This window comes from Malus domestica, chromosome 10, assembly GCF_042453785.1.
Source record: "Malus domestica chromosome 10, GDT2T_hap1".
NCBI classification, from domain to species: Eukaryota; Viridiplantae; Streptophyta; class Magnoliopsida; order Rosales; family Rosaceae; genus Malus; species Malus domestica.
Window position 1 is genome coordinate 21,879,384 of NC_091670.1, and position 21,996 is coordinate 21,901,379.

Here is a 21,996-nt window from a genome sequence, read left to right on the forward strand (position 1 = left end):
TTTCAAGGCACCTATTTACCATTTCCATTTGCCCATCACTTTGGGGGTGGTACCCCAAGCTCATACACAATTTTGAGCCTTGAAGTTTGAAAAGCTCATTCCAAAATGAACTCACAAAGATTGAGTCCCTATCACTGACAATAGAAGAGGGCATTCCATGTAACTTGAAGATATTTTCAACAAATACCTGAGCTACCATGGTTACAGTGTAAGGGTGGGCCATTGCTATAAAGTGTGAATACTTTGAGAGTTGATCGACTACCACAAATATAACATATTTGCCCTTGCAAAGAGGTAACCCCATAATGAAATCCATGCTTATATTCGTCCAAAAGTTTTGAGGTATGGGCAGTGGCTGAATTAAACTAGGTGGAGCTATGGTTTCATACTTATTTTGCTGGCATGTACTACACTCAGCCACAAAGGATTTAATGTCCTTCTTCATTCCCACCAAATAGAAACATTTTTTAATTCTATGATAAGTTTTTAGTACCCCTTGGTAACCCGCATATGGTGTGGAATGATACTCTTCAATTACCCTTAACTTCCAAGGAGAATCTAGGCCTAGCACAATTCGAGACTTGTATCTCAGAAAACCATTATCAATATCGTAATGCTTTAATGCAAGAACAATGGAAGGATCTTGGATGCTGGCATTGACCTCCCTACACTTCTGTTGAATCCAAACATCACTTTCAATAGACCTTCTTAACTCATCAATCCAACTAAAATAAGGGTAAGATATAGTTGTACAACTTAATTCTTGACCTTGTAAAACCTCTGGAACATTGCTACATGTATCAAAACCATGCACTCTAGACAAGGCATCAGTTACTACATTATCACAACCCTTATTGTAGTGAATCTCATAGTCATACCCTAGCAGTTTTGAGACCCACTTCTGTTGAAATTGTGTGTTAGCCCTATGATCAAAGATGTATTTTAAACTGCAATGATCTGTCTTGATTATGAAGTGTCTTCCTTGTAGGTAATTGTGCCATTTTTTTACTGCATGAACAATCAAAATCAATTTTATCTCATAAGTGGAAAGAGCTTGGTTTTTAGGACCTAAGGCTTGACTAGAAAAGGCAATTTGTCTCCCATGTTGCTGCAACACTACTCCAACTCCATTGCCAAATGCATCACACTCTAGCTCAAAAGGAATGGAAAATTTTGGTAAAGCCATGACCTGAGGTGAAGACATGATCATCTTAAGTTTGTTAAAAGCTTCATCAGCAATAGAATTCCAATGGAAACCATCATTCCTTGTCAATTGGTACAATGGTTGACAGATTTTCCCATATCCTAGACAAATTTTCTGTAATAACCGGTCAAGCCAAGAAAGCCTCTTAATTCCTTGACAGTCTTTGGAAGTGGCCATTCCAAAATTGCTTGAATCTTGGAGGGATCTGCCTCCACTCCCTTGCCAGAGACAATATGGCCTAAGTACTCCACTCTTGATTGGCCAAATGCATATTTCTGCTTCTTGACAAATAGATGGTGGTGCTGGAGCAATTCAAAAGTGGTGTGAAGGTGTGACAGATGATCTTCCCATGATTGACTATATACCAAAATGTCATCAATGAAAACCAAAATGAATTTCCACAAATACGGCTTGAAAATATCATTCATGAGGTTTTGGAAGGTGGCTGGGGCATTTGTAAGCCCAAAGGGCATAACCAAAAACTCATAGTGTCCTTCATTAGTACGAAATGCAATTTTTTCTACATCCTCAGGGTGCATAAGTATTTGGTGATAACCTAACCGCAAATCCAATTTAGAAAAGAATTTGGCACCATGTAATTCATCCAGCAAGTCATCAATGAAAGGGATATGATACTTATCCTTTATAGTGATGGCATTGAGTTCCCTGTAATCCGTACAAAGCCTCAATGTGCCTTCTTTTTTCTTCACTATGAGCACTGGAAAGGAGAAAGGGATATGGCTTGGGCGTATGAAACCTGAAGTAAGCAGATCTTGCACAACCTTTTCTATTTCAGTCTTTTGCAATGAACCGTAGTGATTGGGACAGATGTTTGGTGGTTTAGCACTAGGGATAAAAGGTATTTTATGGTCATGATCCCTGCTAGGTGGTAGCTTGGTTGGCAAGATAAAGACTTCCTCAAATTGGCTGAAAACTTGTTATAGTTGCTGAAGCTACTCAAAATTCAAGCTATAAGCCTCTAGTTTGTCATGCTCCATCGAGTATAAGAAGAGCCCCAGGTTGGAATTGGAAATTTCCTTATCCAATTGCTGCATGGATATCTCTTGAATGAGAGGTGTAGTGGTAGCACTATGCACCAACTTGTATTGACAACCCTTCTTAGAGAACTGCAGGGCCATTAATTAGAAATCCCATAAAACTAGACTTATAGAAGAAAGTCAGTAAACCCCAAGAACCACATCACAACCACCTAATGGTAAGGCAAATAAATCCACTGCATAAGTGTATCCACCAATATTTAAAGTAGTATTAATATAGCAACCCGAGCTACTTACTCTCCATTCATCTACAATCATGACTTCAAAAGGTCGAGTAAGGGTTGATGCCTACCCCAACTTCTTAAGTAATCGAGAATCTATGAAATTATGTGTGATGCCCGAGTCTAAGAGTATTGTAACAAGCTGACCATTAACACTACCCTCAACTTTCATAGTTTGCACGGTGTGCTTAGCATTGGTACCATAGAAGGTGCATTTGCTCAATTCCAAATGTTGTATCTCTGGCAAAGTATCGGCTAAAGGTGGCTTAGCTTCCCCTTCATCCACACTAACCAAATCTAACATCAACAGTTGCTTATGAATACACTTATGACCCCTAGTCCATTTGTTGTCACAAAACCAACACTCGCCGCGCTCCCTTTTCATCTGTATTTCTTCTAGAGTCAATTTCTTGACTGGGAAGTTAGTGGGTTTAAACAACATTGAGGAGGAAGGTATAGGGTTAGGAGTGGGATTTGAGAGGTGGAGAAAGCTTAGACACCTCACCCTTAAGATCAATGAATTTGGCATCTAATTAAACTGTAATGGCTATGGCATCATGAACAGTGTTTGGACGTAACAACTTCACATCATATTTCAACTCTTTTTTCAAACCACCCAGAAAACAACTCTTCAATAATATAGGCCCTAAATTTGGTGTGCGATTTGCCAAACGGCGAAATGTAGCTATGTAATCCTTGAGAGTACCTGATTAGCGAAGTTTAAAGAGTGCTTCAACACTATCTTCAAACTCGGAAAAGCCAAATTCGAGGCAGAGAGCACACATGAAATCCTCCCAGCATGGAGTGGTCAGTAAGTAGTCCTGCCAACAGAACCATTGAAGAGCCTCGCCGTCAAGATGGAAGGATACCATTACAACTTTCTGATGCTCCAAAGTAGAGTAATAGGCAAAAAATTGCTCAGCGTAGTAGATCCAGGCCAATGGATCCTCACCAGGAAGAAATTTGGGAAACTTGATCCTTGGCTGCCATTATTGGCATGATCGGTGGAATGAAGGAAAACATCATGAGCAATCGGAGCACGGGCCGAAGGGGATCCAACATTACCCCTGGAGAAAACCATCTCCCGGCAAAATTGATCGAAAAAGATGGAGAGCTTCAATTCCAGAGTATCGTAGAGGGCAGCGACATCAGCCTCCAAAGCTTCGACGCAAGCATCCATGAAGGAAAATCTTGTATTGTGGGTGTGGCGGGACATAAAACAGTAAGGGAAACCAGAATTGGATTTGGGTGATACCAATGATAAGACTCAAATCGATTACCTCTCTCAACCTTGACCTGTGAAACAATGGAAGGAGTGCGAAAGGTAGAAGATAAAGCAAAAACCTCGTGTATATTCTTTTTTTTATTAAAGTATTCAAATAACCGTTCCCAAAGCAAGAAAGTTATTGCTCTATTTAAACCAACAGCACACAAGGAGTGCCAACTAGACAATTCCCTCATAACTAATCACTAAAAACAGAAATAGCTATAACAGAAACTTATCTAATCTCAACAATTAAGCCGAAACCCAAAATTACAATTCTTATCAGGCGGACTCGTAGTCCTGGGCGTCGAAGGTCTGGTTGATGTTGTCAATACAGTTCTCATGCTCGACGATTCGGAGGCGCATGGACTTGATGCAGGAATAGATGAGGTTGAGCTTGCAGACCTTGGCGTTGGTTAGCGAGGTCGCAAGTAAAGGTGAGGTTGGAAAGGACATGGTCTGAGTCAACCTTCCCATAATCTTGGAAAAAAGGTTGATGCCTAGTTTTCTATGCAAAATGTTTAAAAAATGTTGCCACAAAAAATTATTGCTTGTTTTTATGTGGAATTTTTTTTACAGCCACATGAAACAATAAAGGGGAACTCATAGTTGCCACATTATTGTTTAGCAAAATTGACGAATTAACTAATGAATGTATAATATCAAAACTAAAATATACGTTTATGTATAATATTATAGTATTTTAAACAGAAAATAAGAGATTACAATTGCATCAAAACTTGAAAGTGTAAAATAATATTTACCTTAAAGAATAAAATTAGAATCAAAATCAAGGCCGCCCCAGGCCCAGTGCCGGCAGGACGATCGTCCGAGGCCCAAAAAAATTTAGGGGCACCAAAATTATTAGTGTGACATATTTATATACATTTACATAAGAGTATTGACATACTTCGACCCGGAATGTCCACTTGAACTCCGAATCGAGTTATGCTGGCCGACACCTAGAAGGAGTGGAAGAAGAATGTGAATAAATTTAAACTTAAAAGTGCCTAATCGAAAGAGCGTGCGGGTGAGCGGGATTGAACCCATTTCACACGTGATGTCAAAGCATAAGACAATATAGTAAATAGGATGAAGGTTATACCACTGAAGGTAACCATCTCCTGAGATTTGCCAGAATCCTCGTTTATATGTAAGCACAACTACTAAACCTGGAGGGGCGAAAAACAAAGTTGAGTGGGTCAATAAAACAACATTTATAAGAAAAACCTTTATTTTTAACATAGTAACCCGTCGCTATAAACAAGTATAGTTTCCGTAAAACATACTACGTAAGTATGTAAACAAAAGTACAACAGCAATATAACCAGGAATATGCAAGTTATGATATATCAAATGCCGCAGTAATATAATCATGTGATAATCAAGTATAACTAAGTCCTCATCCCTCTAAACTGACACACGAGTTCGTACAGATAATTTCTGACACGAACAGGACTAGGTGTAATCAATACGCTCTAGTACTACGATCACGTGAAGGCTAGTGCAGAAGCACGTCACATACGAGCCGCAATTGCCTAATGCAAACTGTACGACAGGACTGGCACTTAACTTGGATCCAAGGCGAGTAAACGGTGCGATGTGAACATACACATGAAGGACTGGCCCTGGCCCTAGCGCGAGTACTAACATCGGTGCAGCAAGATGAACATGTACAGATATGTATGAATGTCATGATAGTAATATCCCAACCATATAGCAGCATTTATCACAATTAATATAACAATAACAATACTTTGCAATATAAGCGTAAAAGTGAAGTAAATATGCATTTATGGAAACTATAATTATGTATAGGTATAAAAACAACTGCCCACTCACAGATACGCAGTTCAAACAAAACCTCCGAGCCTTGCTTGACCCCGTACGTCCTCAAGATACGTTTCCCCTACATGTGAAATTACTAATTAACTTAGTTTAATAACACAAACTAAAACTTAAATAAAACCTTTGTAGATTGCTCAAACATAAGGTTTGAATATATGAAATTGATCTACTCGACGTCACGGACCTACACAAATTTTTAGAATAATTTTTGGACACCGGATGTGCCGGCTATGGCACGGCCACACGCGCAGGTAGAGCTGATAGAGACCTAACGGCTGTTAGGAATATTTCGTTAAAAGGTAATAGAAGTTAACGATGTTACCTGATGCCGTTAGAATATTCCATCAGAGTTAACGGAATATTCCGTCGTCTTCTCCGATGGTCCTCACCGATCGCCACGGTCTGAACTCACCGGAATCTGGAAATTTTCACCGGTTTCTGGTTAAAATTTCAAACCTTCATATCTTCTTTATTTCTCAACCATTTTTCACAAACATTATATGGAAATAAAGCTTATGAAGAGTAGAATCGCGTTATACCTTTTTGAAGTCCAAAAAGTGGACGGAGGTGGCCTGAAAAAGCCTCGAAATGTACGGCTAAAACTGGGACTTCTCTTAATCTTGTGCTTCAAGGTTGATTCATCACCAAACCTTCACTTAAAACCTTAGGGAGTTGTAAGAAAGCTTCCCCGACCTTCAAAACTCCTCGACTCAGCCTGAAAACATCGATCCAGAACTCACCGAGTTTGTGAGTCAAACCTCAACCAAATCGAGATCTGGTTACACGGTTGTGATCATTGGGTTAAGGGAAGTTCAAAGGTGTAGGTTACAAGTCACATTTGTAGGGGGTTTGGATGTTGTTAAAAAGAGTTGCAAAGAGAATGTGCGAGAGAGAAAGAGTGTTCTTCGATTGGGTGATGGGTTTGTTGGTGATGATCTGATTGGTTGCTTTTAAATGAGGGAAATCAACTGATTAGTGAAGGAGAAAAGTAAGGGAAAAGGAATGGTGGTGAGGGATTAGTGGAAAAATCAAATTGAATAATTTGATTGGTTAAGTGTGAGGGGACCGGATCCACTTTTAGGGATTTTGTACAATTTTAAATGTACAAAATCAGCCTCTTTAACAGTGTTTTTTGACACTGTAAATTTCTACCCGCGTGTACAAAATTACCTATGATTAACATACTTTAACGAAGCGTAACTTTTTCTTTATAGATCTTATTCGAGTCTAACACGCACTCACGCGCTCGTAGCGACGAGTACTAATTTAGTACGAAACTAGGAAAATGAAACTGAAAACCAAAAGCCACATCCACATCAGATTCTACTTTTGTCCAAAAAGGGTAAAATCATCAACTCACACCAATAGAAAAGAAATTACAGTGAAAAATAAGGACGGGTCGTCACAAGTATAAATTTATAAAATTTGGTTTAATGATAAATAAATTTAACTAGAATCGTTGATTTTGTTGTTTGAAATTAACGAGGAGGTTTTGGGTTCAAAACACCATATGTGCTTATTTAAATTCCAATTTTTACAAATTTCTTTTCATAACAGTATAAATTGATAAAATTTGGCTAAATGATCAAAAGTTTAATTAGAAGCAATGGTTTTTGTATCTAAAATTAACGAGAGGTCCTAAGTTCGAAATGCTATGTGCATGTTTTTTTTTCTTCAATTTTTACGAATTTTTGTTTGGTTGTTAATTTATTCTTAATTACTAGCTAGTAACTATGTGGGTTACTATTTTTAAACGTTCATTCTAATTCAAGTCTAATCTTCAACAAAGGATAATGCGTAGACTAAATTTGCAAATCATATAACGCGTCATCAAAAGATTTAATTTGGAGCCGATTCATTACTTATACATATCCTTAAAGACTCAAAAATGTCATTATTTTTTTAGTCTTATATTGACGAGGTTAGTAAATAAGAAAAAAACCTCATGATTTATGCAAAAACACTTTAAAAGTTCATATGGAAGACAAAACTCATAATCTATCTACTTGTAAGCCTAAAGTTTTTTGGTTTCTTTCTCTCGGTACAAAATAAATTAGTCTTTTAGTGTTTCTAAATTATTAAGTTTGAAGTGCTTTTCTAAATATAATTTTATCGATGTCTTACGTATAAAAACAAATAATTTTTTTATATGAAATGATGGCATATTTTTTAGCGTCACTCAGGACCTAAAAAATCTATGGACCGGCCCTAATCAAAATATATAAGTTGTACACACTTAGAGAAAATTGATAGCTCAGGATTCTCGTGAGAATTTTGGAGATTCTCAAATAGTGTCCGTTTATCATATATTGTGCGATCAATTTTCGCCAGATACTATTCATATTTAATTTAAGAAAAACTAATGAAAAAGATTTGAAAACTTTGAGTTTTAACGATAATGACAAAATAAAGGGTAAAGTGAATAGTATCAATATTGACTTTTTAATGTAAAAATTTGATTTTTCGTTAAAGTGAATAGTACCAGAAACTTTTCGTTAAAGTTCTTTTTAATTTAAAATAAAATATAAAAAATAAATTTTAACGGTATGATATATGGTAAACAAACACAATTTAAAGATGTTTAGAATCCTTTTAAAAAGATTCGGAGAAGATCCTCATTCATTGATATTCATTGATAGCATCCATTTAATCTCGCAGGTACGAACCCTATTCGTTGGAAAGACAAGGGACTTGGATTGTCTGCCCTCCCATTTCGGTGCCCTCTCCGTGCTCTCCTGTTTTGTGTGGTCATGATTAAGCCACGTCAACATTTTATATTGTTTTTTTATAAAAATAATAAAACAAAAAGAAATAGTAATATAAAATGTTGACGTGGTTTAACCGTGATCACATAAACAGGAGGGCACGAGGAGGGCACCGAAATGTGAGGGTAGACAATCCAAGTCCAAAGACAAGAGAGTTGCGCAGGCTCACATGACGCAGCAGATAAGACTCTACCTGCAGGTGCTTTGACCGTCAATTTGACCGTTTGACCGCAGCAGTCCCCTCACCAGCAAAGGAAAAGCTCGTTTTTTCATGCGAACCCGGGAGCCCAAACGTAATTTCACTGCCATATTTCTCAACAAACAAACTTAATTATTAGATATTTTTGCTTGAAACCAAGCACCATTGTCCCACATTCCCGAAAGTGCCCCTCCACCTTGGGCTTAAAGGTAAATAACAACAAGTACGTGGAGGAAAGAAGAGGGAAGATATTTTGTGTAGTACTGAAAAGACGAAAATGACACTGTGAATGGACTGCTCGTATTTCATCGTATCCATTCCAAGGCCCAATCCAGCGGCCCACATAAATCCGTACAAATAAGAAATATCCCAGCCGTAGGATGGAGTGAGGGCATAAGGGAGCCGTCGCTGGGGTTCTCTAGGTCGCCACGTGGCAGTCGGACCCTTTCACTCGAATTGGATGTATAAGTAGCTGTCAAACCCTGAGGCCAAAAGACCGACAGTGGTTGTGAGAGAGGGGAATTTCTAGGGTTAGGGTTTTGAGATTTGCGATTGAGAGAGAAAGATGAGTGAGAGACTGAGCGGCACCGTCAAGTGGTTCAATGACCAGAAGGGGTTCGGCTTCATAACCCCCAACGACGGTGGCGAGGATCTGTTTGTACACCAGTCCTCCATCCGATCCGAAGGTTTCCGCACTCTCGGAGACGGCGAGACGGTCGAGTACACCATCGAGGAGGATGCCGGTGGCCGAACCAAGGCTGTCGACGTGACTGGCCCAGAGGAGGGTCCCGTACAGGGTAGCCGTGGTGGCGGGGGTGGTGGCCGAGGCCGCGGAGGCGGTGGCGGAGGCTACGGCTTTAACGGTGGTTCTGGTGGACGTAGCGGTGGGGGTAGAGGTGGCCGTGGAAGCGGTGGGTACGGAGGTGGAAGCTACGGATCGGGCGGCGGTGGCTACGGAGGTGGTGGCGGGGGCTACGGAGGTGGAGGAGGTGGCGGTGGTGCGTGCTTCAAGTGTGGCGAATCCGGACACATGGCTAGGGACTGCTCTCAGGGAGGTGGAGGCTACGGCGGCGGTGGAGGCGGCTATGGCGGTGGCGGACGCGGCGGTGGAGGAGGCGGAGGTGCTTCCGGAGGCTGTTATCAGTGTGGTGAGTCGGGCCATTTCGCAAGGGAGTGCCCGAACAGGGGTTAAACCCGTAGTTTCCATTTCACCGTCTCTGTGCTTGTGGTGGTGGTCTGTTTGGTTTTTGCTTAATTGAGTCGTGGTTTCTAAGAATGAAAAACTCGTTTCGAGTGTTTGGAAGTATTCGGTTCTATGGGTCATCTCCTTTGATTTCAATCTTTGGAATTCAACATGAAGTGGATGATGATTCCTTTTGGTGTAGTAATTTTTCGTCTTCTTTTTCTGTCTGTTGGGTCAAGTGTTTTTAGTGAGGATTTGGTGTTAATTCTGGCAGAAAATGTGGATCTGTGGCTAGTGGTTGGATGTTGATTCATACACATTAATATACTCTGCTCCTCCTTAATGTTATCGGCTTGTTTTGGGATAATGTTGATTTGTTTATCTTTGCCAATTGCCATGAATCTTAGGGTTTATCTGATTTGGGAAATTTCAGTCGACCTAATATGTTTGGGAAAGGACAATAATGCACCCGGGAAAGGATGGCCATTTACAGAAAACGTACCATTTAGGGATTGTGGGCCTCCCTCGACGCAGTTGTGTCATAATGTTGTGGTTGGTTGGGTCGTATGGTTTGAGGTAGGTGATTGGAAGGCATCTGTTCAATGCGTTTCACATTTAATTGGTTTTGGAGACCCTCTTTTCTGAACCAACTCACGCCGAGGAGGAGGTGATGTTGTTAATCTCCCACTAATCCGAATTAAATTTGGCAGAAATTAACACAAACCACAAAATCCTTGATTTGCGGCTAAGGCTGGATTAGATATCGATTGCCGTCTAAGGATTGGATTCGGTGGAGAAACAGACACTAAATAAGATAGATTAAGGTTGACGTGTGCTTTAGAGCCGACATGAAACCACAAGTTAAATAAGTTGTCAATTTCAATGCGGACCCGGTTTAACAGAGCAGTTGATAATGATAGTGAAGCCCTAATATGACTGGGCTGGGTTTTCTTATGTTTTCTATACATCCGTAAAAAGAGATGGCGAACCTAAAGGTCTAATAAAGTATTTCCGTCGGATTCCCAGATATGCGACACTTTAAACACGACTTTACCAACCTACGCGACACTTTAAATATTCAAATTTACAGTTTTTTTCGCTCTATCAATTTCGTTATTTTAGTGTAGAAATTTCAGAGTTTGATGAGTTTATGTAAATATGTTGGAGAAGAAGAAGGTTATAAGGCACCCACTCGTAAGACATAACCAAAGAGCAACAACATGGATTTAGGATCACATCATACATGTAAATAAATACCTAAAGTTTCACTTACCTGCATAAGAAGAAGAACAAGACAGGCATGACTTCCAAGGGTTACAAGGCACCAATCGAGATGTTGTAGAGAGCAGGGACACTATATATATATATAGAGATTAAGGTGTCTTTTCATCCCAGCTATTTGAGTCAAGAGGATTCACCAAATCACCATTATATCAATTAGTGTCGACATCGTGGCATGTATTTTTGTAATTTAAAAGGTTTTTATATCATTTTCAGTTTTGAATTTATTTTGAATTCGTGTGGACACCATGGAGGCATTTTTTTCGTAATCTATTAAATATCATTTGTTTGGAGGGTCTGGGAGCTTCAACTTTTCAAGAAAAGAAAACTTGACTCGAGGTTCTTTAACTAAAATCTTATTGATTTTCAATTTTTTATCACAGTTCTTTGACTTCTACCCCTCAACATATTAATATTAATGTAATGTATTTTTGTATTAACTTATCATGAGAGTTACAAATTTTAAATTTTATTACTTCCCATTTTATGAGATTTTTTTTCCTATTAAAAATGTAGAATATTACTTAATACCCACAATTTGTGGGATTAAAAAAAAATTAATTTCACCTGTATATATAGTTCTCAATGTCAAAAAAATGTACCCATCCATACACGTTTTCTATGTCAAAAGAATGTACCAATCTCATTTTTGTTAAAAAAAAAAAAATATATATATATATATATATATGTGTATATATATATATATATATATATCCTTACCAATCTCAATGTCGAAAATGAAAATTGTTAACCACAAAATGCACCCCCGACGTGATTTAGGTTGCATATCAAAATTTAAAATTATTAGGACAAATAAAATATTTTTAAAATTAAGGGTACAAATAAAAGTTTAAAAATATGAGCACAAAAAGGAATTAAATATATGGCACACATTAAAACTAAAAAAAATAATTGGTACGGATTAAAAGTTGCAAATTATAAATAGAAATATATGATATCGAATTTAGCCATATATATAAATATAACAAATGCAATGTTTTGAAAATTATTAAAAAATTTAAATATGTTGACATGTAAATCTACTATTATTGATTTTTTTTTAAGAAATAAGTACGATATTCATTAATGGGAGAAATACATACAAATGGATGAGGATAGGGTGCATGCAAAGGGTCTTGATAAAAACCTTGTTGAGGATTTTAACCCGGTCAAAGGGAAAAAGAGTGTCTCACATCAATTAAATTAAGAGTTACTATCCTCAAAGAGAATGCCCAAAATTACATAAGGAGATTATTCAAACCAAAGAATAGGATTTACGCAATTAAGAGTCATTCGTGCTAACCTGCAGGCAACTTTATTCATCTCCCGTTCACAGAATTCAATCTTCCACTGGGGCAACGATTTAATCATTGTTTTGTTATTGTGTAATATATTTCCAAACAGCGAAAAATCATCCCGACCATCATGTTTGAGGGCTGCTATGACAAGCAGCGTACACTGGCGGAGGTGTACTAAGACTAGAGTAGTCCTAGGCCTACCCTCACTTATAAAAATAAGATTAGTATTACACCTTGCTTTGCAACTGTAGACATGCAAATTTCGTCGCATACAAATGATGCATCACAAAGCTCCACGTGGCATATGACTCATCACAAATGGACAAGTCATTAATGACAAGTGGCATAAATCAAGCAAGGGAAGTATAAAACATTCCCAAAGCTCGGTTCAAGGGAGAAAACTCCCTTAAATTTGGCAAAAAGGTCTAAAGTGATCCTAAAATAGGAAAGAAAGCCAAGGCATCTTCACAAAACAAGCAAGAATTGAAGATTGTTCACAAAATAGGCAATAAAGCCTCTAAATTTCGGCCAAGGGAGTAAAGGTGGCTGAAATTAAGACACAAAATATGCCTTAATTATCCCATGGGCGAATCAAGATACAAATAAAGCTAATTCCACCCAAGGGCAAGCCTTGAGAAGCTTATAAATAAAAGGTCCTCCCACAAGCATAAGGGTTGAAAAATCTTTACACAGAAGAACCTCTGCCAAACCTTTGAAGACTAATACGCTGCTAAAGCTCTCTCCGAAGAGCATTCAACCAAAGCCGAAGCTTTGTCTCGACCAAAGTCAAAGCACTTCCTTGAAGAATCAACAAGCGCTCGTGCTGATTCCTTCAAGACTTTCTTGCAAGCTTATAAACTTGTAGCAGCGTTCGTTTCAAGATCAAGTCGCCAAGACCCTTGAAACAACGAAATCCCGCATCAAACACCACATTTGCCGCACCCTTGAGGTGAAGATCATCCACGCGTTGTTTTCAAGCTTAAAACTTGAAGCAATTGCAAGGCTAACAAGGACCGTATAGGAGAATGACTTGCAAATTGCCACACTCATCAACCGCCTAGAGGCGCAGCACGATGACAAAGCTGACTCGAAGGTTGATCCACCAAAGGAGGAAACCTAGGAAAAGGAAAAGCTTATGGTGGAGAAAACGGAGGAGAAGCTTGACTAAGTAACGGAGCTCATGGGATCTCTCTCATTCCAGCAGCGACAGCAGATGATCACTAGCTCCATCAAGGCATAATACGAATGAAGCTCGCATGACTCCGTGCTATACTCAAAGCCCTACTCTAAGAAGATTGACGCCTTGAGGATGCCAAAGGGGTTATCAGCCGCTAAAGTTCATGCAATTGGATGGAAAAGGCAATCCTAAACAACATATTGCCCATATCATTGAAACTTGCAACAATACTAGGACGTAGGGAGTAGGGGTGGGCAGTGCGGTTTGGTGCGGTTTCGAGTGAAACCACAACCGAAACCAAAACATTTTGCGGTGCGGTTTTGAAGCCAAAACCGAAATGAAACCACACCGTTCGGTTCAGTGCGGTGTGGTTTCAAACGATTTCGGTTTGGTTTTTGAGAAAAAAAATGTATAATTTAAAATATACACCTATTTATGCAGTAAAATTGCATAAAAAACAGCAGCAAAACTGCACCAAAAACTGCACAAAACTGCACCAAAAAATAATGCAGCAAAACTGCATAAAAAAACAGCACCAAAACAGCACCAAAACTGCACAAAACTGCACCCAAAAAATGCAGCAAAACTGCATAAAAAACAGCAGCAAAACTGCACCAAAAACTGCACAAAACTGCACCAAAATTTGCAGAGTTGAGGTCGCAAACTAACAGTCACAAAGGCAGAAGTAGAGATGCAAGCAAAAGCAGTGGAGTCGAAGTGCAAACCCACGGCAAAACCAAACCTATAAGTTATAACCTAGTTGAAAAGTTTAAAATATAAGTTATATAACATTTATTTATTATATGGTGCGGTTTCAGTTTCGGTGCGGTTTTGAAAACCCAAAACCGAAACCAAACCATTTTGTGTGTCGCGGTTCGGTTTTGAAACCAAAACCGTTTCAAAACCGCAAAACCAAACCGTTTGGTGCAGTTTGATTCAATTCATGTTTCGGTTTCGGTTTTCGGTTCCAATTGCCCACCCCTAGTAGGGAGACTACCTCGTCAAGCAATTCGTGCGCTCGCTGAAAGGTAATACCTTTGACTGGTATACCGACCTCGAGCCCGAATCCATTAACAGTTGGGACCAGCTTGAAAGGGAATTCCTCAACCATTTCTACAACATTCGCCGCACCATAAGCATAATGGAGCCGACGAGTACGAAGCAATGGAAGGATGAACCGGTTATCAATTAAATCAACAGATGGCGTTTATTAAGTCTGGATTGCAAGGATCGGCTTTCTGAAACCTCCGCCATTGAGATGCGTGTTCAAGGCATGCACTGAGGGCTACACTATATCCTCCAAGGCATAAAGTTAAGGACATTTGAGGAACTGGCGACTCGTTCCCACAACATGGAGCTGAGTATCGCCAACCATGGGAAAATTGAGCCAATCACCGAATTCAAGAAGGACAAGGTGTTCGCTCTGAAGGTAGACAAGATTGGGAAGAAGCCCACCAAGGAAGCTTTTGCCATCAACACTACCCCCATCAAGATCTCCTCCATGAACAAAGCGAAAGAGATAAAAAGAGTTGAGCCTTCTCGCACCTAAGATAGGTACAAAAACACCTTAAAGGAGTTGGAGCAAAAGACATACCCTTTTCCGGACTAACGTGGTCGCAATACTAGATGACCTGTTGGAGAAAAACGTGATCGAGCTACCTGAGGGCAAACGCCCCGAAGAGATGAATTGCGTTAACGATCCTAGGTATTGCAAATACCATCGTATCGTGAGCCCTCCTATTGGCAAGTTCTTCGTCCAATCGTACCAATTTTTCGTGCGGAATGAAGGGGATAAACTTGCTTCCAATTACCAAATGTGTTAGATTAATTCACATTCGAAGTTAGCACGTAGCATCCATTTCTTTCATTCAACCTACAAATAACAAGTCCAAAAATTATGTGTTATGATTATTTTTATATATTCGTTCCTCCGCATTAGTGGAAATTCTTGTTTGGCATGGATTCTCGAAAACTGAAGTCTGAAATAAAATATTCTTGAGAACACAAAATACCAGGTTTTAGAGTTTTTAAACTCTCGCCTTCCTCTGCGATCTTCCCTTAGTGTTTAGAATTTGAAGAAATGAAAGGAGAGGCAATGTATAAAACAAGTCCCTTTTAGTGTCGGATAATTGAGTAAATGAACGGAGAATTGGAAATGGCAAAATCTTTATTTGGTGATCGGGTAAATCAAAGGACAATTGAAGCTTCAAGCACTTGAGGGTAGGATTTGGATCTCCTCCGGATCCTTATTGTGAGGATCCTAAGGATCAAGTTATCGTAGCCACTCACAACATATCATGCGACTAAAAATCATTATGTCATGTAGATATGATTAAAAATTCAAATGATTTATGGCCGTAGGATGTGTAATGAACGACTCCGATTTGATCCTTAGGATCCTAAGATCTAGAAGGAATCCAAATCCGAGAAGCAGGAATTATTACCTTGAATAATAAATCAGAGTTTCGGGTTTTTTTGGTTTTATAAGCTCTGCAAGTGAACTCGGAAGTTTGTGGTGTTAGTGATGGGTTTAATTTATATAGTTCAGAAATTTGGGAGTATGTCGAGGATAATTAAATAAGAAACGGACACTAAATAAGATAGATTAGTGGTGTGTTTTGGCTGGATTAAGGTTGACGTGTGCTTTAGAGCCGACATGAAACGACAAGTTAAATAAGTTGTCAATTTCAATGCGGACCCGGTTTAATAGAGCAGTTGATATTGATAGACGGGTTTGATAGTGAAGCCCTAATATGACTGGGCTGGGTTTTCTTATGTTTTCTATACTTCCGTAAAAAGAGATGGCGAACCTAAAAGTCTAATAAATTATTTTTTTCGGATTCCCAGATATGCGACACTTTAAACACGACTTTACTAACCTATACACGTTTTCTTTGTCAAAAGAATGTTCCAATCCCATTTTTGTTTAAAAAAAAAAAAATCAATACCAATCTCAATGTCGAAAATGAAAAATGTGAACCACAAAATGCACCTCCGACCTGATTTAGGATGCATACCAAAATTTAAAATTATTAGGACAAATAAAATATTTTGAAAATTAAGGGTACAAATAAAAGTTTAAAAATATGGGCACAAAAATGAATTAAATATATGGCACACATTATCTATATACTAAAACCCGGTGAAAAATCACTGTTCACCAGCAGTGAACAGCCGAAAACACCCTCAAATTCCTTTGTTGTTGGCCAATTTTTCCAACTTTGCTACATCGAAAATACGTGTTTGCCCTTCTAGGCCATTCTTCTGTCATTGTGTTTAAAGCAACTGATGGCAGGCAAAAAATATATTAAAAAATGTGAATTAAATCCGGCCACATGTTGTGTGGCACGACAAACTATAAAAATTTATAAAAAAAATTAGATGCAGGGAAAGAAAATGATTAAAAATGGTGAGGCCGGTTTGGTGCTCTTCTACACCACGTGTCCACCATCCGTGACTGTGAAGCCTTTCTTCTTTTTTTTTGAAAGTTTTAACAAAAAAACTCACGGTACTGTTCACTTTAACAAAAAAACCACATTTTTACATTAAAAAGTCAAACTTGATAATATTCACTTTACCTTTATTTTGTCCTTATCATTAAAACTCAAAGTTTTCAAGGTATTTTCATTAGTTTTTTTTTCTTTTAACCTGTTCTTGGTTTTTTAAACCCACACACATGATATGTGGTACAGAAAAAGATAAACAAATGATAAAAAAATCGGTTGTAGGACGAAAAACTGATTAAAAAATATCAGATGTTCAACCCAACCACAGGATTGTGGCACAAAAAGGATAAAAAATGATATTCTATTCTATATATACTAAAGCTCAGGGGATGTGTACTGTTCATTAACAGTGCCCATCCGGTTTTACCCCTCTTTCATTTTTGTTTGCAGCTGTTGCTCCCGTTTGAAAGGTGCTTTTTGGTGTTTGGTTGAGCTTTGGCCACGTTGCGTTTTGTAGGAAAGATACTGGAAGAGCATTACATCTTTACTTCCACTTCCAGCATCTTCCACTTTTTCATTTCCTTTTCTTTTCTTCTCTCTGTTTTTCCGTCTCTCTTTGCGTTTCTCTGTGTGTGACTCGCTGTTTTCATCGCGATCCGATCGTTTAGAATGGTGGTTGGTCTGTTTTTTCCAGCTGTTTTCCGCGGAGGAATCGCAACGGTTTGGGTGCATTGGTTGCTGTGTGCCGTTATTCTGTGCTTGGTTGGTAAGAAATTTTTTTAATTGATTGTTGTAAAATTCGATTCCTGCTAAGTGTTTCCTTTATTTTTTTCCTATTTTTCGTGTGGATCTTTTGTCTGATTTTGTTTTTGGTTGCAGGAAACGTTTATCTTCCAACTTTAGGGTTTTGTTGTGGGAGTTTGCAAACCCTTTCTGGGCCAGGTATATAATTTATCTTTGCACTGTGCTTTTTGTTAGATCTTGGAATTCACATTTTCGTTTTTTTTTTCTTGGGTTTTCTTGGTTTCCTGAGAAAATTGGGGTTGTTTGGCTTATATTATATTGCACGAATTTGAGCTGAATTTTACTGGGTTTGTATTTGTTTTTGGAATCGGTCTCCAACAATCTTCGTGATCTTCACGTTTTTTCTTTTTAAAGTAAAATTTTATTTTCTTCTTTTCTTGATGGATATGCTTTTGTTTGTTGGTTGATCATGTTGTTTCATTTTGTGAAATAATGTAGCCTTTGTCAATCAAATGCTTTGCTGAAACATCCAATAAGAAGAATAAAATAACTATGGTAAGAAGCAACCTAATTTAAGAAATTTATGTGATTCGGTTTTTAAATTATAATCTTCTAAAAACCTTTTGTAGATTGCAGAGCCATTGGATAGAGGACTTGCTGAGGACATTGAGAATGTATATAAGCTACAGTGTTCGTTTCTGCATTGCAGGTTGAGTATAATTTCCTAGATTTGATTTATGCCTTCAATCGTGTTAAGTCGGTTAAATGTACTATTTGGTTTTTGGGGTTGAATAATGCTATCTGAATCTTGGGTTTAAAATTTTTGTAGCCTTGAGTTGAACTTGATCCAGAGCTAATGCAAATGGATTTTATTATTCCTATATATAAATGAATGATGGCTGTTGAATTTTTTTTCATTTATTGATATCGTAGTTTGCCATCGTCTGTCCGATTCATTCATGTAAAAGTATTACTACTAATTAATTACAACTGTATTAACATTTTGTTTCAGTTGTAACAATTTTTTTTTTCCTCCGGATGATCCAAATTGTTTTATTTGCAGTGAACACTTAAAGGAAAATGTGCTCTTATGGGATATTCCATGTTCAAGTAATTATACAAATGAAGCACTGGGATGACTGTCAATGAGGAATACTAGACTAGCCATTTTTGTATATCAATGACAAGGCATTTGACAATGTCTTTCCTATAAGTTATATAAACTTAGACAACTTTGTAAAAATATTTGCTCCATTTTCTACATGCTTATCTTAGTCTTTGGTTATTTATATGTTAAAAATAGTCTATAGTTATATTTTCGCGCCCGCAACAACGTACGGGTAAAATTTACTAGTTAAAACTAAAAAGATAATTGGTACAGATTAAAAGTTGCAAATTAAAAAATGGTTGCAAATTATAAATAGAAATATATGGTATCGAATTTAGCCATATATATAAACATAACAAATGAACGTTTTGAAAATTATTAAAAATTTTAAATATGCTGACATGTAAATCTACTATTATTGATTTTTTTTTTTTTAAGAAATAGGTACGATATTCATTAATGGGAGAAATGCATACAAATCGATGAGGATAGGGTGCATGCAAAGGGTCTTGATAAAAACCTTGTTGAGGATTTTAACCCGGTCTAAGGGGAAAATAGTGTCTCGCACCAAACAAATTAAGAGTTACTATCCTCAAAGAGAATGCCCAAAATTACATAAGGAGGTTCTTCAAACCGAATAATAGGATTTACGCAATTCAAATTCATCCATGCTAACCTGCCCGCAACTTTATTCATCTCCCGTTCACTGAATTCAATCTTCCACTGGGGCAACGATTTAATCATCGTTATGTTGTCGTGTAATATATTTCCAAACGACGAAAAATCATCTTGACCATCATGTTTGAGGGCTGCTATGACAAGAAGCGCACACTAGCGGAGGCATACTAGGACTAGAGTAGTCCTAGGCCTACCTTCACTTGTAAAAATAAGATTAGTATTACACCTTGCTTTGAAACCCTTCTCGACACTTTAGACAAATCCAATCATTATCTATTTTTAATCCATCAAATTCCATCCCAAAATTAAGTATAATATTTTAAATCGTCATTTATCACAAATCAATAACATTTAAATTAAACCCATCATTCACTTTTAATTTAAAAAAAAAATGTCTTTCACTTATGCATTGGCACAGTTATTCCCTTATTCTTCTTGAATTTCATATATTTAACCATTCCAAATCTCAAATTTATTGAATAAAGAACAGTAAGATTATTAAAACTCTATTATCCTCTATAAAAACATTTATTTCTATTCTATCCTACCTTTTACTTGAGTTTTAGGGTTTGCAAAGTTTTAGTAATTCTCTCTATTGAGTTTAATAATTCTTTTAATAGTATAGATGACATCATACGGTCTCAAAATATGAAATTCGTTGAGGATAATTATGATTACTATGAATGGATAAAATTATCTATGGATATGTTAATTTTGACTATTTAATTATTTGGATGTAATATTATGATGTTTTGCATTTGTAATTTTATAACCACTATTCGTTTTTTCTTCTTCTGTGCTTGTGTGAGGCCCATCCTCACAAGAAATCCTAACTCCGTCACTGGCAGCGCATCACCCTAAAAAATAGTGGCTTGTAGGTATTCCTGTCTGACCAAATCCGCTGCATTATCTACACTAACGGAGTGGGGGAGTGGGTTCAACCTCATAATGGGCTATTAATAATGTGGTTCAAATTCGCTTTTGGCAATAACCGAATCTAAGACCTCTCACTTATAAGTAAAGAGGAATACCACTAGATCGTAGTATTAAGTAACTACTATTTTTGAATTATGACGTAGATAGAAACCAAAGGATCATTGAAAAGGAATAAGAGGTTTCAATTAATGAAAGGGAAAATTTTTAAAATGTCATATGAACTTGTTCATATTTTTCAATTTGTCATATAAACTAAAATTTTAAGCAATTTGTCAAAATCATTAATTTGTCATCTCACCCTAACCCCATTAAGTTTTCCATCCAATATAAGTCATGTGCCTCGCACATGACTTGTGTTCAGGGTTATTTAGGTCATTTTAATATATTTTTACAAGCTTTTTACTTTTCTTTAGTACAAACACTTAAATTTTTTTATTTTTCTTTAGCGCATATGCATTTACAACTTCATTTATTGCACAAAACGTTAACTTGTTTCTCATTTATAGTGCCCATACGAAATTATGTCTTCGTGACATGCTAAAATGTAAACTCCCACTTGTTTATCATTACATATTTTGAGCAATCAAAAGAGAGTACATTACATGATCATTTCAGTGCTATCACATAAAAAATATTGTTTTGTTGCCTGATTTCTTTCGAATGAAACAAAGAACCAAATAAAAAAAATCATTCGGATTCATAGTAAAAGCCATTCCATCAAAGAAGAAAGCTAATAAACATAGAAATAGGTGGTACCTATGCAGAAGAATCAAAATGAAGTCACAAACAAAGCCAAACATAAAGAATCTCATCTAAATTTATCATAATTTTTTTTTGTGGTGGGGGGTGGTCCCATCGAGACTATATTCTTGAGCCATCTTTAATATTCTAAGAACATGTACGCGTATCAATACATCCTTTTGTTTCTTTAGAAGCTTTACAGTTTTTTGTCGAATACAACTTAATAAAAAGGAAGTAAGGTATTGGAATGACCGAAATAACCCTAAACACAAGTCATGTGCAAGGCACATGATTTATACTGGATGGAAAACTTAACAAAGTTAGGGAGAGATGACAAACTAATGATTTCGAAAAGTTGGTATGACAAATTGCTTAAAATTTTAGTTTATGACAAATTAAAAAAAATAGAAAACTTCATTTTAATCCCTAAATAAGATTATGTTTTCAGTAATAACGTATGGAAGATTAAAAACTAAAAATAATCCTCCACCTCAAATTATAGTATTCCATGTCATATTTAATCATTTTTTATAGAATTATTGTAGTTTTAGTTTCCCTAGTTACCCTTAGGTACAAATAAATGTTTGTATTTATTGATTCTTCACATCTCTCCTCTTTCGGTTACAATGGAATTCCCCATCTTTGGAGGCAATGAAGTTTTTTTCCCTCCTTCTCTGCTGATTGTTGAAGTTTGAATGAAATTTCAACTCAATTGTGAGGTATTGTTAGAAATTTGAGTTTTGAGTAGTTTGAGTAAAAATTTCTTTGTCCCACATTAGCCATGTCCAAAAGATTTTATCACTTTATAAGGCTTTGTCCTTTATATAAAGTGATTGGAGTAACAG

General features: G+C 37.2%; 1 protein-coding gene and 1 long non-coding RNA gene across 3 annotated transcripts; both read left to right on the top strand.

Annotated features, from left to right (window-relative positions):
- The first annotated feature begins 8,985 nt into the window (after nt 1-8,985).
- Nucleotides 8,986-10,090, top strand: LOC114827632 (glycine-rich protein 2-like). Its single transcript, XM_029109740.2, has one exon. It carries the CDS (start codon nt 9,125-9,127, stop codon nt 9,749-9,751), a length of 627 nt encoding a protein of 208 aa, XP_028965573.1. The 5' UTR covers nt 8,986-9,124; the 3' UTR covers nt 9,752-10,090.
- A 7,422-nt stretch (nt 10,091-17,512) lies between these two features.
- On the top strand, nt 17,513-18,973 carry LOC103412633 (uncharacterized). 2 transcript variants are annotated; one of them, XR_525749.4, is made up of 5 exons: nt 17,513-17,710; nt 17,824-17,886; nt 18,187-18,243; nt 18,318-18,397; nt 18,752-18,973. It is a non-coding gene; the product is annotated as an uncharacterized lncRNA (long non-coding RNA). The 2 variants fall into 2 exon arrangements; XR_011572179.1 differs by lacking the exon at nt 18,752-18,973 and having other exon boundaries at nt 18,325-18,418.
- Nucleotides 18,974-21,996: the final 3,023 nt, after the last annotated feature.